Source organism: Ruditapes philippinarum, unplaced genomic scaffold (assembly GCF_026571515.1).
Source record: "Ruditapes philippinarum isolate M1 unplaced genomic scaffold, ASM2657151v2 ctg348_1_1_1_1, whole genome shotgun sequence".
Taxonomy (NCBI): domain Eukaryota; kingdom Metazoa; phylum Mollusca; class Bivalvia; order Venerida; family Veneridae; genus Ruditapes; species Ruditapes philippinarum.
The window spans coordinates 198,850-218,666 of record NW_026853775.1 but is presented as its reverse complement, the minus strand read 5'-3'; the positions used below and the strand labels follow the sequence as shown (position 1 = coordinate 218,666).

General features: G+C 34.1%; 1 protein-coding gene across 1 annotated transcript; it reads right to left on the bottom strand.

Moving 5' to 3' along the window:
• Nucleotides 1-487: 487 nt before the first annotated feature.
• LOC132737816 (D-2-hydroxyglutarate dehydrogenase, mitochondrial-like) lies at nt 488-19,616 on the bottom strand. The gene is made up of 10 exons (XM_060725167.1): nt 19,215-19,616; nt 14,499-14,593; nt 14,027-14,129; nt 13,127-13,320; nt 11,487-11,655; nt 10,004-10,180; nt 6,450-6,559; nt 4,497-4,668; nt 3,855-3,948; nt 488-2,630 (listed from the first exon to the last, which is right to left on the bottom strand). The coding sequence occupies exons 1-10, from the start codon at nt 19,492-19,494 to the stop codon at nt 2,474-2,476; spliced, it is 1,551 nt and encodes a 516-aa protein (XP_060581150.1). The 5' UTR covers nt 19,495-19,616; the 3' UTR covers nt 488-2,473.
• Between the last annotated feature and the right edge of the window lie 201 nt (nt 19,617-19,817).

The following is a 19,817-nucleotide window of genomic DNA, read 5'->3' as shown; positions in this document are numbered from 1 at the left end:
AAATAGAGGTGAAATACGAATGAAATGCGTGTATTGCCGTCCATCAAAGCTCAAAAACAGGAAGAGTCAAACGTCAGACTGCCTAAGCTGAGGTCCGTAGACATAACTATATATTCTTATTACCATGGTAATTAGTTATCCAGTTATCTTTACAACCGGGGCTCTCTCCCTAATGAGGTTACATGGTGTGATTATCACGTAGATATTTTTATTGTTTATTTTACAACTTTACTGGTGAAGGAAGACCTCAGGTGCTCTTTCTGTGCATTAATTCAAGCACGTGCAGGAATCTTAGAAGAACCACCGTGGTAAAATGGGCTAGCTGCATTAGCTTCCGAACATCTCGGGATTCGAACACAAAGCGGTGAGGAGCAATTTGTCCGAAGTCAACGACCTTAACCATTTAGTGACTTGACTACGGATTTCGTTTCTGCTTAGATGAAATATATTGTAATATGGAATTTATAAATTAAACAGAACAAGCACATCTTCCGACACACCAGGTGTTTATTGTTAAGTTCAATGTTATAACAATAACATCATATGTAAGAGAACAATAAACCCCTATTTCTGCAAAAAACTGATTAATACACCAAAACCATGACATTTTCTGTAAAAAAACGTATTACTAAAACCACATATTTGAGCTGTGACAAAATATAATAATAAATTTAAGTTATTTACCAGATATGAGCAATCTGAAAACTTGAACTTTATTAGATGCTAAATAAAAATACCATAACCATTAAGTATTTGACGCTTAAACCTACCCCCCTCAGTAGTTTTTTAGGTTACCAACTTGCATACACAAAGTTTACCAAGGTGTGATGTCAATGCGGTCGCTGGGGTGAGTACAATAGCTCTCTCTATTCTTTAAACAGTCGAGCTAATTAAAATCAATAAAATATTTTAATCAGCCCTGCATAAGGATAATTTAAACACCCCCATTAAATTTAATCAACATATCTAACATACAATATTATAAAATCTAAATCATTTTCAAACAACAATATACCTTTTTTGATTTAAATTCATTAAATGGTTATTATCAATCAAAATTTATCACAGGCAATCATGATTAGTAGAGAACTATAAATAAATTGACACAATTTATTCCTAGAACATATACAAGTAATTACATTTTACAAACGAAAATGGCACAGAATTTTTAAACGTCATTTTACATGTTAAACAGTAAACAGTTAGTTTTTTTATGAAAAAATTTTTTTTTGGAAAATACTGAACCAACATTTTCTAACAGAAATCAAAACAAAAAAGTAACATTTCAATTCTTGTGATAAAAAGTCTCGATGTTAAAAAGATTTTTTGGTCTGACAAATATTCATCAATGACAATTTCTCAAAAAAAATCTATATATTAGCATTTATAAAAAAGATGAATTAATATCAAATTTCACCTTGACCTGTACATAAAACCTTTTCTATTGATTTTGTATTCAAATAAAAAGTTCATTAAAGTTTAACACTGAAAAATAAGAAAAATATCTGGTTAAATTCCTAATGCTGTCTTATGAAACTGTTTACAAATAAAAACATGATGTCACAACTAATACTGAACAGTACTACCCTGTTTTAACAATCACATGAACAAAATGGATTCTCTTTATAAAAAGTATGCTAAGTCTTCAGTTTTACAACATCTCATGTATGTTTGTTTGTAATTTGTGCCGCGCCTTGACAAAACCAACATAATGGGTTTGCAACAAGCATGGATCCAAACCAGCCTGCGCCCCTTCGCAGTCTGATCAGGATCCATGCTGTTTGCTATCAGTTTCTCTACTTGTTATAGAGTTTGTAAGCGAATGGAATGGATCCTGTTCAGACTGTGCGGATGCGCAGGCTGGTCTGGATCCATGCTGGTCGCAAACGCAGTACGTTGGTTTTGTCATGGCGCAGCTCATTTAACAAAAAATAAGCATAAAATAGTTCAAATGACTAGAAAGCATCATATGTCTGTCATCTTAAGCATGAAATGAAAAATAAAAACAACCCCACTTTTTCTCAAAATGCAAGTTTTATCATTTTGTCAGGTATATAAAAAACACTAATATAAATAATATACATTATCCACCAAATCATGTACAATATTTACTGAATCATGTACAGTATGTATTAAATCATATAAAGTATCCACCAAATCATGTATAGTGTCCAATGAATCATGTACAGTATCTACTGAACCATATACAGCATATATTAAATCATATAAAGTATTCACTAAATATGTACACGTGTACAGTAACTACTGAACCATGTGCATTATCTATTAAATCATATACAATATCTACTGATTCATGTACAGTATCTACTAAATCATGTACAGTATCTCCTAAATCATGTACAGTATCTTCTGATTCATGTACAGTACTGCTAGATCATATGATATTTAAATAAGCATAAACAAGCACATATTGCAATTTATATTATATTTATCTTTTATAATTCACAACTAACTAATCATCTGGTAAGGTCTTGTAAGGGTTCATTATTCCTTTGGGGTCAAGAATTTGTTTTATATTCTTCATGACCTTGACAGCTGACCTTGACTTGCTGTGATAGATAAATTGTCTTTTCTTGAACCCTAAACCATGCTCAGCACTTATACTGCCCCTGAAATATACAAAGGAGAAAAATTTAGTTAATAATGATAATAATTGTAATATGAATATATATGACTCAGTCTTCATTTATTCCCTTTTCTTTGGATTTGAGGTCACATTGACACTACAAAGGTCATATGGAAACTTTCCAGTTTTTTTGAAGAAGGAAAACCAGGAGCACCTTAGTAGAACCACAGATCTATAGTTAGCTAACTTAACAGTCTTTTTAGCTGAAAGAATTCAAAATCTCTGGTAGATATCAAATCTGTAGTGAGGGACAGTTGATTCTTAGTAAGAGACTGTAATTTCTCAGCAACAGAGGCCCCTTATTTATTTGCCAAGGCCAAGTATTCATTTATTTATGACCAAAACCTCATATTCATTTCACTATGGCTTAGGCTTCATATCCATTTACATAAAGCCAAGTGCTCATTTACCTATAGCCAGGGTCTCGTATTCATTTACATAAGGCCAAGGCTATGTGTTTAATTATCTATATTCAGGGCCTCGTATTTATTTACCCATGGCTCAATATTAAGTTATCTCTGGCATGGCCTCATATTCATTAATTTACAGCTGAGGTCTTATTCCCGTTTATATATTGTCTGGGTTCCATGTCCATTCAATATTGGTTGTTTGTTTGTTTCATTTTATGCCTTTTTCCAACAGTATTTCAGTCATATAGGCGGGTAGTTTTCTAACCATCGTTACTGGAGAGTTACACCAGTACTAGACTACCTTCCTCCGCGCTAAACTACCAAAGCATCTCCAGGGGATCGAAACCACGCCAGAGAAGTAACTGGATTAGAAGTCATCGACTCTAACCCCTCGACCACGGAGGCCGTTCCATTTTGGTTGAGTTCCCTGTTTATTTACCTATGGTCAAGAAATTTTACCTATGATCGAATCTCAGTATTAATTTACCCATTACCTCGGGCCAAATATGCATTATTTTGTCTGTGTCCAAGGCTGTTATTGATTTATCTATGGCAGAAGCCTATATTCAGTTATGTTCTGTGGAGACCTTATATTCATTTATCTAAGGCTGAGGTCCCATATTCATTAACAAAAGCCTCAGATCTCATTATTTGTTTATTTATGACCGAGGTCCATGTTTATTTACCTATTTCCAAAGGCCCCATATTCATTAACTCATGGATGAGGTCTGAAATAACACACTCACAGAGTCATATTACAGTAAATATCATGATACATTTCCCAAAGATTAACTTACTTGTATTTAGCCACCCAGTCATATATGTATGGTTCAATCAACCCCATCACTTCAGAATCATACTCGGGAGTTGTCACATTGAAATGTAAGTTTCCTGCAAATATATTATATCTACTATTAACCATAATACATGTAAACATAGTACTTAGTCCATGCATTGAAACTTATTCATTATAAGAACATGTTGACCTGAGACAATCCCGTGACCTCTGTGTAAGTAGATCAGAATTAAATTTTAAATATATTAGCACAGCTAAAGCCTAAAAAAAAATTATCTTTTGTCTTAGAAATTCCCATCCATTATTTGCCTTAAATAATGAACAACAACTTTAGTCATTTTATTTTAAAACTTACCATGCCTATGACCAAACATTCTGGTCAGTTTATTTTCTATTACCTCGGTCACTACTCTTACAAACACAAATTACAATCTCCTGCATGATCATAACCAGCCGCTAAATTTATTTTACCATCCCCTACATGACCATAAAAAACTGCTGTTTTCACTTTATCTCCTAAGCTCCTCCCTCTAGTCTTCAACCAATGAACAACTTATCATCTCAGGACCATAATGGTTAGTTATTCTCCTAATCTTTCTCTCAAATGTCCCACCAGATCATGATTTACATATATACTACTTACCATCCCCTACATGACCATACCCAACCACTCTAGTCACTTTATCTCCTAGTCTTTCCCTCATATCTTCAACTAGATCATAGAAGTGTAGTAATGGTAACGACACATCATATTTGTAGCAGTACCCATCATGCATCAGTCCTTCGGCCACACGTTCTCGTAAATTCCATATATGCTGTTGATAGAAATAGAAATGACATTAATATTTTTTGTTGATGCAAATACACTTCAACTACTTTGTTTGTTTGTCTTTTTTGGTTGGATTTTAAGTCACACCATTATAGTGTATGTCATATGGTAACTTTCTATCTTTACTGGTGAAGGAAGACCTTAAGGTTCCCCTTTGTGCAATTATTTCAGGCACAAACAAACATCCGAGTAGAACCACTGACGTTCCGTAAGCTAGCTCAGGATAGCTTCCTCACATGAGCAACTACATGGTAAAGTCACAGAAATAAAGATAGATCAAGTACCAATGAAAAATATGTATAACAAGTTATTCACAAATATTTAAATTTGCCTTTAAAAGGCATATGCATCAGGGACATATACACATAGAACAGACAATGTAAAGCACATAATTTATATTGTGGGGGTGGGGGGGGGGGGGGCTTTCCAGCTTTACTAATAGAGGAAAAGTTGTAGATAAAAGTTTTTCCTTTTTGTACTGTTTGGAATATAAGTGGGAACTCAGAACCACTGACTGTTCACAAGGTAAGTAGATAAGAATTTTGAAGAAATGAGTGGGCACCACAAATAACATACAAGCTAGGTAGGGTATGAGCGGCACTGAAGGTAGAACCACTAAACATTCACAAGTTAAAAAGAAAGCTTCCTCAGTTGTGAGAATAAAAGTCTGTATCAATTTTCAAACCCACGGAAGTCAAGGCAAGCAACAAGTTATTTGGTAATATTATCCAATAAAACAGCTGTGAGTGGCGGCATGGCCGACTTCACTGTGATTAACGTGTCAGACTAGTAATCTAATGATAGCTAGCTGTATTGGTTCAAACCAGGGGCAAGTCATTGTTTCTTTGAGCAAGAAACTTTACACTCATTGCTCAGTACGGGTTAGTTCCAGGAACGGATTTGAAAGAGGGTCTATAAGCTTAAAGTTTCCTACACAATCAAACTAAAACAAGTAAAATGGTTTCCTGCGGGGAACATTTTTAAGGATATAAAGATATTTCATTTAACTATTTTCAACATTGTTTTGGGAGAGGGGAATAAATAAACGTTTGTATCAGGGATATAGTTGACAATAATCGATCAATTTAGAAGAAGGTCTTTGGAAACTGGTGACCGTTGATGATCGGAGAAGGTCGAACATAAAACAATTATTTCTTTTTAAGAAAATGATTACATAGGCCTACCATTTTATGAATAATTCCAAGAAAAAAAAAAAAAAATAAATAAATAAAGTAAACACACAAGTTTACGCAGAAAATATCTTTATTTATTATGGCAGATGCCACTACGAATATTTTAATTTTGTAGATTTTCAGTATAAACAATTTATTGTTTGTAAAGTTTGAGATACATATATTAAAGAAACATTGATAATTTTCAAATACATCATTCAAGTTTTTCCACCTTAAACGCTAAAATATTTATAGAAAATTAGAAACATCACGTAATAGTTTTTTGTTTTTAATTAGGTGTAATTCTGACTAATTCCCTAGAGGTAATTCCGTAACGTACCGACAAACGGTACTTAGCCAGGTTTTCGAAAAGGTCAATTAACCAATCGTGTACGGTTTACAGATCACATGCTCCTCCATGTACCGAAAACAGGTCACGTGCTCCTCCATGCCTCAAAAGTTAAACGCGTACCAATACCCTGCGGTCTCCAGACCGCAGGGAATAATGCTTAGTATAAACCAAATGAAACAGCTGCAGGAGCCTTAATTTTACCAAGAGAAGTATTGGGAATATAAAAATGAATTATTATACTACCTGTATTTTTGAGGTTTCTGCTGCGACAGTCCCGTCTAGAACTTTACCAGATGTCATCATATACTCGAGAAACTGTGTAAGCTTTTCTTCATCATGAGCACTGTTTGAACCTGTAATGATTATAATATAAAGCAAATAAGCAAACAATATACCGCTTTTAAGTATTTTTGCATTAAATACAAAAAATGATATCAAAAACTCTAAAAAATGGTTTGTATGAATGGAAAAAGTGATATTCTTGCCCCAGTATGGTTCTTGTTGTATATGTTAACTGAAAGTGAAGTCTGAGGCTGCATTGAAGGAATATGCTGTCCAGTTATTAACCATAACTGCACATTGTTTTGCAAATTTGAATATTTCATCCATTTTCTATTGTATCTGTCTATTTCATGAAAACATAATATTAAAAATATGTCTCTAAGGATCAATATTTTAGATATACATATTTCTAATAGTTTAAACAGTAACACTTAAGTGTATGAAAACCATCATGAACTGTTTAAAGGAATATATGTCATGTAAAATAAAGCCATGCCTGGCAAACTTCATAAATATCTTTCAGCTAAATGTACAAATAATTACAAATAAGTAATCCTTTCAAAGAATTCCTGAGAAAGAATAAAGATATATTTCATTGTGACATTTCCAAAATCTACTTAAAAGCATGTAATAAATATAAAATAAACAGCAATAAGTACAGTACAACCTCTGCAGAGAGTGTTCAAAGTGTTTAATTGTTAAAGAAAGGTGTTACTAAAGAGAGGTTACATCTATTGTGAGGTTCTTTTTGGGAAGAATTTTTTAGCTTTTCTTGGAAAAAGGTTATTGCTATCAGTAACAGAATGTGGCTCTAAACTTGGCATAAGTAACATACTGTATTTATAAATTTCTTTTCTTGGCAAAAAAAGACAAAAGTGATATACAAAGAGGATATTTGTTTGTTGGGCAAGTAAGATGGAAATATGATTTAATCTCACATACAAAAGAAACAAATTTTCTCTTTATTTCATGCTATATTTGAGGTTTTAAATCATTTTTATTTATTTCTGCCGCCTAATGACATGCTCATGCACTCTGATTTATGACATCATCAAATCATGATGTCACATTGTTTTTTAAAGAAATAATTCTGTAAAACTTTACGCATTCAGTAACATTTTTAAAATGATTTATGCAAATATCAATATGCTTCTTGTTATCAAGCGTATTTTACATACAACAAAATGTTTTCCTGGTGATGTATATATTTCCACTTATTCGAAGGCACATTGTGTCTCAGAAAGGAATAAATAGGTCATTCTTCAACAAGAGGGCCATGATGGCCCGAGGTCGCTCACCTGTATATTAGGCCCCCGGAGCGGGGCCAGTTTAAACCCCAGGGCGTTTATTTTAACAAACTTGGAAGACACTCATAAGAAGATGTTTCACAATGTTAAGTTTTTACTACACACATGTAATGATGTAATGAAAAACAATGATTTCACATGCCCCTCCACCCCCCCCCCCCCCAGGCAGGGCCAATTTTCACCCAAGGGCTTTTATTTGAACAAACTTGGTAGATATCCATAAGAAGATATTTCATGCTAAACATCTAAGCTCTAGCTCATTGGGTTTTTTAAAAGAAGATTTTTAACTTTTTACTACACACATATAGTTAAAAACAATGACACCCCTGGGGCGGGGCCAGTTTTGACCCCAGGGCTTTTATTTGAACAAACTTTGTAGACATTTACTAGAAGATGTTTCATGCTTAATATCTAAACTCTAGCTATTTGGGTTTTTTCAAAATTTTTTTAAGTTTTTACTATATGCATATAGGGAAAATTAATGACCCCCCCCCCCCGGGCGGGACCAATTTTGACCCCAGGGCTATTATTTGAACAAACTTTGTAGACACTCTCTAGAAGATGTTTCATGCTTTATATCTAAACTCTAGCTATTTGGATAACCCAAAGAAGATTATTTAAGTTTTTGCTATACACATATAAGGAAAATCAATGACCCCCGGGGCGGGGCCAATTTTGACCCCAGGGCTTTTATTTGAACAAACTTGGTAGACACCCATTAGAAGATGTTTCATGCTGAATATCTTAGCTCTAGCTCCTTGAGTTCTTTAAAAGAAGATTTTGTAAGTTTTTACTATATGCATATAGGGAAAATCAATGACCCCCTGGGGCAGGGCCAATTTTGACCCCAGGGCTTTTATTTGAACAAACTTGGTACACACTCATTAGAAGATGTTTCATGCTGAATATCTTAGCTCTAGCTCTTTGGGTTCTTTAAAAGAAGAATTTTTAAGTTTTTACTATATGCATATAGGGAAAATCAATGACCCCCTGGGGCGGAGCCAATTTTGACCCCAGGGATTTTATTTGAACAATTTTGGTAGACACTCACTAGAAGATGTTTCATGCCAAATATCTAAACTCTAGCTCTTAGGGTTTTTTAAAAGAAGATATTTAAAGTTTTTTCTTTCGGTTGCCATGGCAACCAGAGTTCTGCATGGAATTAAGTTCTTTGAACAATTTTTAAAGGTGACCACCAAAGGAACATTCCTGTGAAGTTTGGATGAAATTGGCTTAGTGGTTTATGAGGAGATGTCATTTAAAGTAAAAGTTTACAGATGGACGGACGGACGGACGGACGTTCTCACAGGACAGTAATTATGTGGCTACTCTATTGTTCTCTCTATTGTTCTTTTTAGCCACACAAAAGAAAATAGCCACATAAAAGCATTACGGAATGAATGACATCAAAGAGAAAGAACAGCTACCTATTGTCCCTCTAGCCACATAATTACTCTCCTGTGAGTGCGGACCGCCGGACGGACGCCGGACGAAAAGGGACCACAAAAGCTCACCCTGTCACTTTGTGACAGGTGAGCTTAAAAGGGAAAATATGAGTTTTATATTGTTTAAATAATAATTTTAAAGCACATAAGATGCTATTCACTTGAAGAAAGTAGCACTAAATGTGAAATTATTTGTCATAATAGTAGCGAAATGTAAACAAATAATACTTTGACTTCCATACAAAATAGTAAATCACTATAACTTTACAAATCGACGTAGCAAAAGGTGGGTAACTTTTTAGAAACTATAACAGACCACCAAAAATAAAAAGCTTTTGAGAAATAAAAATAATAGCGTTTCCGGGACATTATACATGGGCGTTTAAGTATAGGTTAAAGCTTATTAGTATGTATTTACAAAATTAAAATTGGTCAGGCGCGGCACAGACACGCAACCAATTTAATTTTGTAAATACATACTAATAAATTTTAACCGGCTAAGTGTTTTAAATTATTTTTATGAATGGTTGATTTACTAGACTGATTGACAGTTTGCCGATTTATCGAAGTAAATGTGTTACCATTCATTTGAAATACTGCTACAATGTATATATTGGGCAAAAAATAATTTCAAACACTAAGATATTTTTTAATTTCCTCTGCATTCAGGTACAGTCTGGCTACAGTGAAAATTATATTTTATAGGTTCACTGTGAAATTATCAAAATATATTTTCACTGTGTAATAATCTATGAGAACTAACCTGAGGTTTCTATTAGAACATAGAAAGGATGATTTGATATGGGACTGGACATTTTCAAGTTGTCAGTACCAACACGTAGTGTTTCTGTATCTAAAAACTCAAATGCTGATAAAATCTCCGCTAAATTCTTCTTTGTCTCTTTAAACACTTCCAACACACTGCTAAAACTGTCTACACCTGAAATGCAGAGTTAACTGATGGTTAGAAAAATGGAAATCAATGTTTTTTCCCCTATCGAATTAGTAAGTTACAATGTAGTGATTTGTTTGTTGGTTTGGTTAGGTTTTAAGTCAAGCCAACACAGTATAGGTCAAATGGCAACTTTACAGCTTTACTGGTGGAGGAAGACCTTAGGTGCCCTTTCAAGCATTAATTAGGGCCCAAACAGGCCTGTGTACAACCACTGACATTCATTAAGCTTGCTGTATAGCTTCTCACATGAAAGAATCCAAAGTCCTTGTCGGGATTCGAGCCCCACAGCGGTGAGGGGCAAGTGGTTTGAAGTAAGTTAGTGATTCTTATCAGATTTTAAAAAGGATAGCGAAATTACTTAAGCAAGTGGAGATGCATAACTTTGTTAGATCAATATTACAGAATATACATTTTAGTTTCACTGTGCAGGAAGTTATAAGCTTTATGTCACACTCTTGAATCCATTCCTGGAACCAACCAGTACTGAGCAATGTGTGTAAAGTTTTTGGCATAAGGAAACAATGACTTGACTTTAACATGGTTAAAACCCATACTGCCAGAAATCATTAGGTTACTAATCTGACAATTTAACCACTCAGTCATGCCCCCAGTTCTGTTATGTGCAAGCTTTGTCAAATTGTCTCTAAGGGGTGAATGGAGTGCTGGTAAACAATCTTCAAAGAATGGCTGACACTTATAATGATTATTATTAATTGGGTAAATTGGACACCTAATAACAATTTCTTGTAAGGCGAAGCAAAAAAGTTTGTCTAGCAATTACTGTCTTTCAACATTTCATTACCTTGACTTAAATCAATATATTAAGTAAAATCGCCTGTTTTCTGAAATACATCTGAAATACATCTCATAATGTACAGACAGATAGCGAACAAAATCAACATTTGCTGTACCAATACTTACCTGCTCTGTGAGTTCAATGAACCAATTTCTCATTTGGAGATACAGAATTCATATAAGACGGTTTGGAAGCTGTGTAAAAATCATATCAATGAACAATCTGTTATAATCATAATCTCTTGATTTCTTTGACAAAATATCATGGTATAATATTGGTATTAATAGATCAAAATGATAATTCAAATTCTAGTTAGCAAAAAGCTCCATTCCAGTGTTTTTTATGTGACCAAACTTCATAACAAAACTTTAGCGGACCCCATGCAAGAGCCACAGTCTCCCCTTCATATTCATAAAACTATGCGCAAGTACCTTAGTAATTAAGATATTCAACTTGAACCACTGTCACAAGTTTGTTTCACCAGATCATACTCACCTAGAAATGCTACATTGACTGCCTGAGGTCTTTGTGGACACAAAATGGCTGCCTTGGTAATAATACCCAGAGTTCCCTCTGACCCTATAAATAGCTGTTTGACATCATATCCTGTATTGTCCTTTCTAAGTGATGACATACAGTCTACTATTTCACCATCAGGCAATACCTACAAAACAAATAAACAATAAGTGTCGACAAACAAAGTGTTGGAACACCGCATTTAAAACAATTTGCCGGTAAATATACCTGACAAGGCATTGGAATGATTAAATGCAATATTTTCGCCTGTTCACTCGCCTAAATGCACTTTGTTAGAGATTGATTATTGATCTCTTGAACCAATTTGTTTACAAACAAGAGGGCCATGTTGGCCCTGAGGTCGCTCACCTGTATATAGCCCTTTCCTCCCTACTCTCCCCCCCCCCCCCCGCCCTGGCAGGGCCAATTTTAACCCAAGGGCTTTTATTTGAACAAACTTGGTAGACACCCATAAGAAGATGTTTCATGCTAAACATCCAAGCTCTAGTTCATTGGGTTTTTTAAAAGAGGATTTTTTAAGTTTTTACTATACACATTTAGTTAAAAACAATGACACCCCTGGTGGGGGGCCAGTTTTGACCCCAGGGATTTTATTTGAACAAACTTTGTAGACAATTAATAGAAGATGTTACAAGCTTAATATCTAAACTGTAGCTATTTGGGTTTTTTTCAAAGAAGATTTTTTAAGTTTTTTGCTATACACATAAAAGGAAAATCAATGACCCCTGGGCAGAGCAACTGACCCCAGGGCATTTATTTGAACAAACTTGGTAGACACCCATTACAACATGTTACAAGCTAAATATCTTAGCTCTAGCTCTTTTGAGTTCTTTAAAAGAAGATTTTTTAAGTTTTTACTATATGCATATAGGGAAAATCAATGACCCCTGGGGCGGGGCCAATTTTGACCCCGAGGCTTTTACTTGAACAAACTTGGTAGACACCCATTAGAAGATGTTTCATGCTAAATATCTTAGCTCTAGCTCTTTGGGTTCTTTAAAAGAAGCTTTTTTAAGTTTCTACTATATGCATAAAAGGAAAATCAATGACCCCCTGGGGCGGGGCCAATTTTGACCCCAGGGCTTTTATTTGAACAGACTTGGTAGACACTCACTAGAAGATGTTTCATGCCAAATATCTAAGCTCTAGCTCTTAGGTTTTTTTTAAAGATTTTTCTTTCGGTTGCCATGGCAACCAGAGTTCTGGATAGAATTAAACTCTTTGAACAATTTTTAAAGGTGACCACCAAAGGAACATTCCTGTGAAGTTTGGATGAAATTGGCTTCGTGGTTTATGATGAGATGTCATCTAAAATAAAAGTTTACGGATGGACAGACGGACGCCGGATGAAAAGCAATCACTATAAATGTTAAGAATCGTCGATATAAGCAATATTTTCCTGCCTGTGTCAAGCATCAAGAGGTACTGCTTCAATACTGTAGTGATTTAAATCAAAGCAATGCAGAAAATCCTTTTTTACTGGTTTTGCATCGCACCATCACAGTTTAGATCATATAGTGACTTACCAGACATTCAATTTTATTTTTTTTACTTAGTTTATAAAACCCCATACCATACAATTATAAAACAAAACTTACTGCCTCTAAACCTAGTACACTCCCATGTAAAGATCCGTATCTTAGCAACCGTAACCCACCAGCATTGGTTGCTAGGTTACCACCTATATGACAGCTGCCTTTGGCACCTAGATCAAGTGGCATTGTAAGGTTATACTCAGAGACATAATTATCCAAGTTGCCTAGAATACATCCTGCTTGGCATGTTAATGTACCTGCAATTATAAATTAAGATATAAAACAAGTGCACTGCATGTGGTGTTTAAATGCTTGTCTGTAAAAAAATTCTAAGATCAAAAGGGGCATAACTCCAAAAGATATTGGTTTCAGAATTATGCCCCTTGTCTTACAACTGCACCTTGTCATAATAAGCAAGTACAAATGTATTCCAAGTTTCATATTGATAACTTTTGAAATGTTTGAATAATGGGTTACATTAAGATTTTTGCACGGCTACAACATTGACTATGACTGTGCCGCGATCTTAATAGCTCGACCTTTTCTTCGAAACAGGTGAGATATTAAGTTTACGTAACCTTTTTTTCTTTAGGTTTTTTTATATGTTAATTTAATTTCAATTTAAATAAAAATCAGTTGAAATGTGAAGGTGAGCTGCTTTAATAATTGCTTGATAATCTTAACACCATGAAAGCTAGAAAAGTCTTTTACAAAAATGTGTCCTGTTAAACTGAAATTTCAAACTTGCTCTGCTTTAAAGGGTAAACAAAGGTCATGAAATGTAAACTATGTTAACAGACTAGTGAGACTACTTCCATTGATTTATTCATCTATATATGAGAGTGCATTAATTTATTGATGATGTCTTGAAAAGTGCAGTGATTTATTCACAAATTCAAACCAAAGAGTTTATTTATTCATGATGTTATACTTTTATACATTGTTTTATTCATGATTTCATACCTGATAGTTCATCTAAACTTATGATTTCATTCATCTGTAGTGTAGATATAATAACTTCATCAAATACTGGGACACTACCACCAACCAGACCTGTATTACCACCCTGAATTAAAAACAAAGTATCCATTCATAAAAACAGCCATACACATGAACAGAATTACATGACTAAACAAAAAGAGTTCTCAATTAAGATACAGGAGAGCCATGAAAGAAAGTTGACTTTTTTTAAAACTTCAAAATTACACTGATTAAGATGAAAAAAATGTCAACATTATTACTCACGGACAAATAAAGATATACTTTTATCATAGCTCTTAAGAACACAGTTCAAGACTTTAGATTGCTGCATAATTTTCTTGGAAACAGAACAAGATCAAGAAAATGTGCACCCCCCCCCCCAAAAAAAAACTGTTGCAAGTTAAATCAATGTCTATTTTTTTTTAATTCATGCATGAAACAAAAAACCTCATACCTGTGGAACAACAGCTAAATTTCTTTCATTACATATTTTCAATATTGCAGAGACATCTTCTGTGGTCTTTGGTTTCAGTAAAAGTTGACTAGCGCCTGAAAAGAAGCATAACTGATTTCTATTTAGCTTAGTCCATGCTTAATATCTGGGTTGAGATATTACTATTGCTTAATATGGTGCATGAAAAATAATAATGCTCAGGCTTGAAAACCAGACCTCTAAATAACTAGGCTGACCATTTAACCATGTCCATAAAGATTTAAAACAACAGTAGCCCTGCTGGTGGAAGTGGTCATTTCAATATAATTACTTGATTTAGTATCATCATAGCTTTCAATAAGTAAATTTTATGATAGATAGAATTAATGGACATTAACATTTGTGTCAAGGGGCAAAATAACAAGTTCTAATTGGCTGATAGATTATGCACATCTCCTTTTTTTCACATTAGGCAGGAATTGAAAATATAAGTCATTTCTGTTAGAAAATTTGTTGAATAAAGAGCAGTTTCACATTTTCTTGGTTTCTACATTCAATGTATATAGGTTCTTATAACTTAGTCAGAGCACTTTCTTTTGAATATTTTGACACATTCTGACCAATAAATAAATTTTTGACACCCTTAGAGACCTGTAGATATTTGGAAACTTCACCTGTTACACAAGAATGAATATATGAGCCGCGTCACGACAAAACCAACATAGTGCGACCAGCATGCATCTGCGCAGTCTGATAAGGATCCATGCTGTTCGCTATCAGTTTCTCTACTTGTTATAGGGTTTGTAAGTGAACAGCATGGATCCATGCTGGTTGCAAATCCATTATGTTGGTTTTGTTGCGACATGGCTCATATATATATAACTGAAAGTGAAATGTTTCTTTGTGTTGCTTTTACAGGTATGTAATAAGATATTCTTTTTATTAATATAAACCCTATGATCGGGAAGTCAGTCCACTTTCATTTCACATTTTTGTTTTATAGATGCCATTTGTTATTTCAATGCACATTTCCATTTTCAATCATAACACCTGGTCCATTGATATATATTGATCATTGAACCAAAAAGTTACAACTGTTCCATTATTGTCTACTGGTTTCCGGCCCCTAACAGTTATCTGGCCCTTTATCATTTTTATTCAGTACGTCTTGTTTTATTAGTAGGGATGATCTACATGTAAGTTTCTTCATCAAATCAGAGAGACATTTGTTTCTATGCAACAAAGCAGTTAAAATAGTACAGCGTTTCATATGTTTTGAAGTTTTGGCTGTTGTTTGAAGTTACATGTATGTAAGAGAACTTCCAACATTTTAAAATAAGTGACACCTGGGTAATTCTTAAGTTTGATACCCATGGGTGATAACTGAGACCCAAAACTATGTAAATTAATTATTTTAAACAACATATTACAAATGACATTGAAAAATGTCTGGAAGTTCCATTTCTTTGACAAAATCATCTTAACATTGCTTACTGGTTCTGAATTATAAACAAAATAAACAAGAGGGCCATGATGGCCCTGAGGTCGCTCACCTGTATATTGGCCCCCACCCCTATACACATATAAAGAAAATCAATGACCCCCGGGGCGGGGCCAATTTTGACCCAAGGTCTTTTATTTGAACAAACTTTGTAGACACTCACTAAAAGATGTTTCATGCTTAATATCTTAACTCTAGCTATTTGGGTTTTTTCAAAGAAGATTTTTTGAGTTTTTGCTATACACATATAAGGAAAATCAATGACCCCCGGGGCGGTGCCAATTTTGACCCCAGGGCTTTTATTTGAACAAACTTGGTAGACACCTATTAGAACATGTTTAATGCTAAATATCTTAGCCATAGCTCTTTGAGTTCTTTAAAAGAAGACTTTTTAAGTTTTTATATATGCATATAGGGAAAATCAATGACCCCCCCCCCCCCCGGGGGCGGGGCCAATTTTACACCCAGGGCTTTTATTTGAACAAACTTGGTAGACACTTATTAGAACATGTTTCATGCTTAATATCTTAGCTCTAACTCTTTTGGTTCTTTAAAAGAAGATTTTTTAAGTTTTTACTTTATGCATATAGGGAAAATCAATGACCCCCTGGGGCTGGGCCAATTTTGACCCCAGGGCTTTTATTTGAAGAAACATGGTAGACACCTATTAGAACATGTTTGATGCTCAATACCTTAGCCATAGCTCTTTGAGATCTTTAAAAAAGATTTTTTAAGTTTTTACTATATGCATATAGGGAAAATCAATGTCCCCCCGGGGCAGAACCAATTTTGACCCCAGGGCTTTTATTTGAACAAACTTGGTAGACACTCACTAGAAGATGTTTCATGCCAAATATCTAAGCTCTAGCTCTTATGGTTTTTTAAAAGAAGATATTTAAAGTTTTTTCTTTCGGTTGCCATGGCAACCAGAGTTCTGCATGGAATTATATTCTTTGAACAATTTTTAAAGGTGACCACCAAAGGAACATTCCTGTGAAGTTTGGATGAAATTGGCTTAGTGGTTTATGAGGAGATGTCATTTAAAGTAAAAGTTTACGGACGGACGGACGACGGACGGACGACGGACGAAAAGCGATCACAAAAGCTCACCCTGTCATGCACTTTGTGACAGGTGAGCTAAAAAGGTCCAGAAAACTGCTATGAAATTTTGCAAAGAAAAAGGTGTTACATTTCAGGCCTATGTTCCAAACAAAAAGTAAAGTAAAACAGCAACAATAAAAACATGGTAATGCTTTACAGGTACCTAACTTTGTTCTGTCAAAGTTTTGTATTTGTCCGTAGACTGATTTTTATTATATTTGTTAAAAAGTGCGATTTGGGGCCGGAAACTGCTAGGAAACCAGTATTTGAAATACCACGTGATTACTACTGAGATTGAGTTACCATCAAAATGGTGCCCATGAAACTGAAAATTTTATTGACACTATAGTTTCTATATCTAATACATTTTCATTTGAATTATTATAAATTTCTTAAACTTGACAGCTAGACGACAATTTAGGCTCAAATGACTTGTAGTACAAATTGGTGCGACAATAACTTAAAAATCAGAAAGCCGTTCACAAAAGTCACAGTTTACTCATAATAATTATATATATAATTAGTTATTTAAGATGTAAAATATATCAATGTTCCTTTAAAATATACACATAATTGAATCAGTATAAAGAAGAGCAACAAAACTAGTTGGTCAACTAAGAGATCTGTAATATGAACAACGACTTAAAACACTGAATTGCCTTCGCTAGCATTTCGTCGATTTAGAGGTTACATGATTGAAGTTTTTTAAATTGTTGCATCATAAGGAGGATATTAACTATGAAGTGTTTTTTGAATTAAATAACAATGCAAATACAAGAGGTCATGGGTATAAACTGAAAGTGAAATCATGTAGAGTCAGTGTACCCGGAGTCGTACACTTTTTTTAAGTAAAAATAAGAAAATTATCTTATAGTTAAAAATTCTTTGTATAACAGATATTATTTTGAAAATTATATCCTTTGCCCATAAAAACTGATTACCGAAACATTTCTATCTTAAGTAGGTCATACTTCTAGGCGCACTTGATTTTAAGCAACAGGAATGGGCCAAATATGATAAATAGTGGACTCGGTTCCGCACACAAGGCTATTTTTATACTGAAAGGTTATTTTACATCTTAAACATGTTTTATATATTATTTAACATATGTAAGTCCAGATAAGTTATATTTCTTTGCAAATTTTCAGGACTTCAAATAAATTCAATGCACATTCTTACTACAGTATAACAACATTTATTTCCAAGCATAGTAGCACACAGAAAACATGTAACAGCAATTGAAATATACTTTTTACCACTTGTTGGTAGTAAAGACATACATTGTACATAAAACATGATTATTGAAGGTTTTTTCATCTGTTTAGTTATGATTTGTTCGATTAAGAGTTTGGTATTATTTTAAACAAAAGAATCAAGGTGAAATAACTTGACATTTGGTAGTTGGGAGAAGTTAATTCATGTGCATATATTTCATAACTAACAGCAAATTTGCCATAACAAAAACATACATTTCTTTTCAAATATATATTTTATAATGATCTTAACATTAAAAAAGAAATTAGCATGGTTTAATTGCTGAATAAGTTGTTTTTATGTGTGACCTACACAGTCATGTACATGTATTTACATTTTCGTCTGCACTGTCTAGGTAGAGGCTGGGGGGCAAGATCCCAGATTATGTCATATCCTGTTGAAAACATGCCAGTTCAGTGAAACACAAATGAAAACTAAATAAATTCATTTGATTTTTTTAAGAAAAAATGAAAAATCGGAAGGTGTGCGGGACCCGGTCCTGTGCGGAACCGGGTACACTGACTCTAGAACTGAGATTAGAAAGCATTTCTTTTCTCTACGGGTTATCTCGGACTGGAACAATTTACCAGAAGTGGTTGTGAATGCTCCTTCACTTAACAGCTTTAAAAATAGGTTGGAAAAATTCATGGGAGCAACACAGTATACCACCATACCGGATCAGAACTGGGTACAAAGCCATGGGGGGGGGGGGGGGTTTATAGGAGACGATGATGACGTCTTGCGACCTCAACTCCAGTAAAGTAAAGTAAGGTTGGCAAGGCGCTGTATTTTTCATGCAAAGGTCAAAACCATACTATAGTTTATCATAATTTATACTGTTACAAGGAAGAGAATGCAAAGTTCATTTACATGAATCATACCTCTGCAGTTCTTTATCCAATCTGTGTTGTATCCGTCAAGTTCTGAGGGATCAGTTATTACTCTTTCAGCACCTGGTAAAATCCTTTCAAACAATGCTATATCTGAGTCAGTGACTCTAGAATAATTTCCCCGTTTCAATTTCGGATAACGCACGCTCGTAAGTTCAACAGCATGTGTTGATGAAGTATGAAACTTTTTACAGCCATACTTTACAGCTTTATTATTGGTCACATTTAGACGGATACCTTTGATTATCAAAGAGCGAATCACTTTATCCATTGTGATTTTCTGTTAAAATAGTCTTATTTCCATCAATATATTCTATTTCTATAACATGTCAATATAAACAAAGCAAATAAACAATGTTTTAAATTTGAATACAAACGCTCCAGATTTTCGGATTTTGACAGCCATACAATAAAGCTAGCTTTTTGTATTTGACCGCATGTTCGAATTAGGTAGTAAATAACTAAATGTTTGTGGTATTGGTAGGAATCAACTAAATTTGTATTTTTTTTTAAGAAACATTAATTTAGGGATTAAATATCATGAAAAGTCAGTAGATAGATAACATTAATGACTAGGTAAAGATTGAGTACGAA

Excerpts from the sequence above, each read along its gene's own strand:
- LOC132737816 (XM_060725167.1), bottom strand. The coding sequence starts at position 19,494 with ATGGATAAAGTGATTCGCTCTTTGATAATCAAAGGTATCCGTCTAAAT. Across the intron at positions 4,669-6,449 it reads CAGAAACCTCAAAAATACAG|CATATATGGAATTTACGAGA; the intron begins GTAGTATAATAA and ends TTCTATCAACAG. Across the intron at positions 3,949-4,496 it reads GTATGGTCATGTAGGGGATG|GAAACTTACATTTCAATGTG; the intron begins GTAAGTAGTATA and ends ATATATTTGCAG.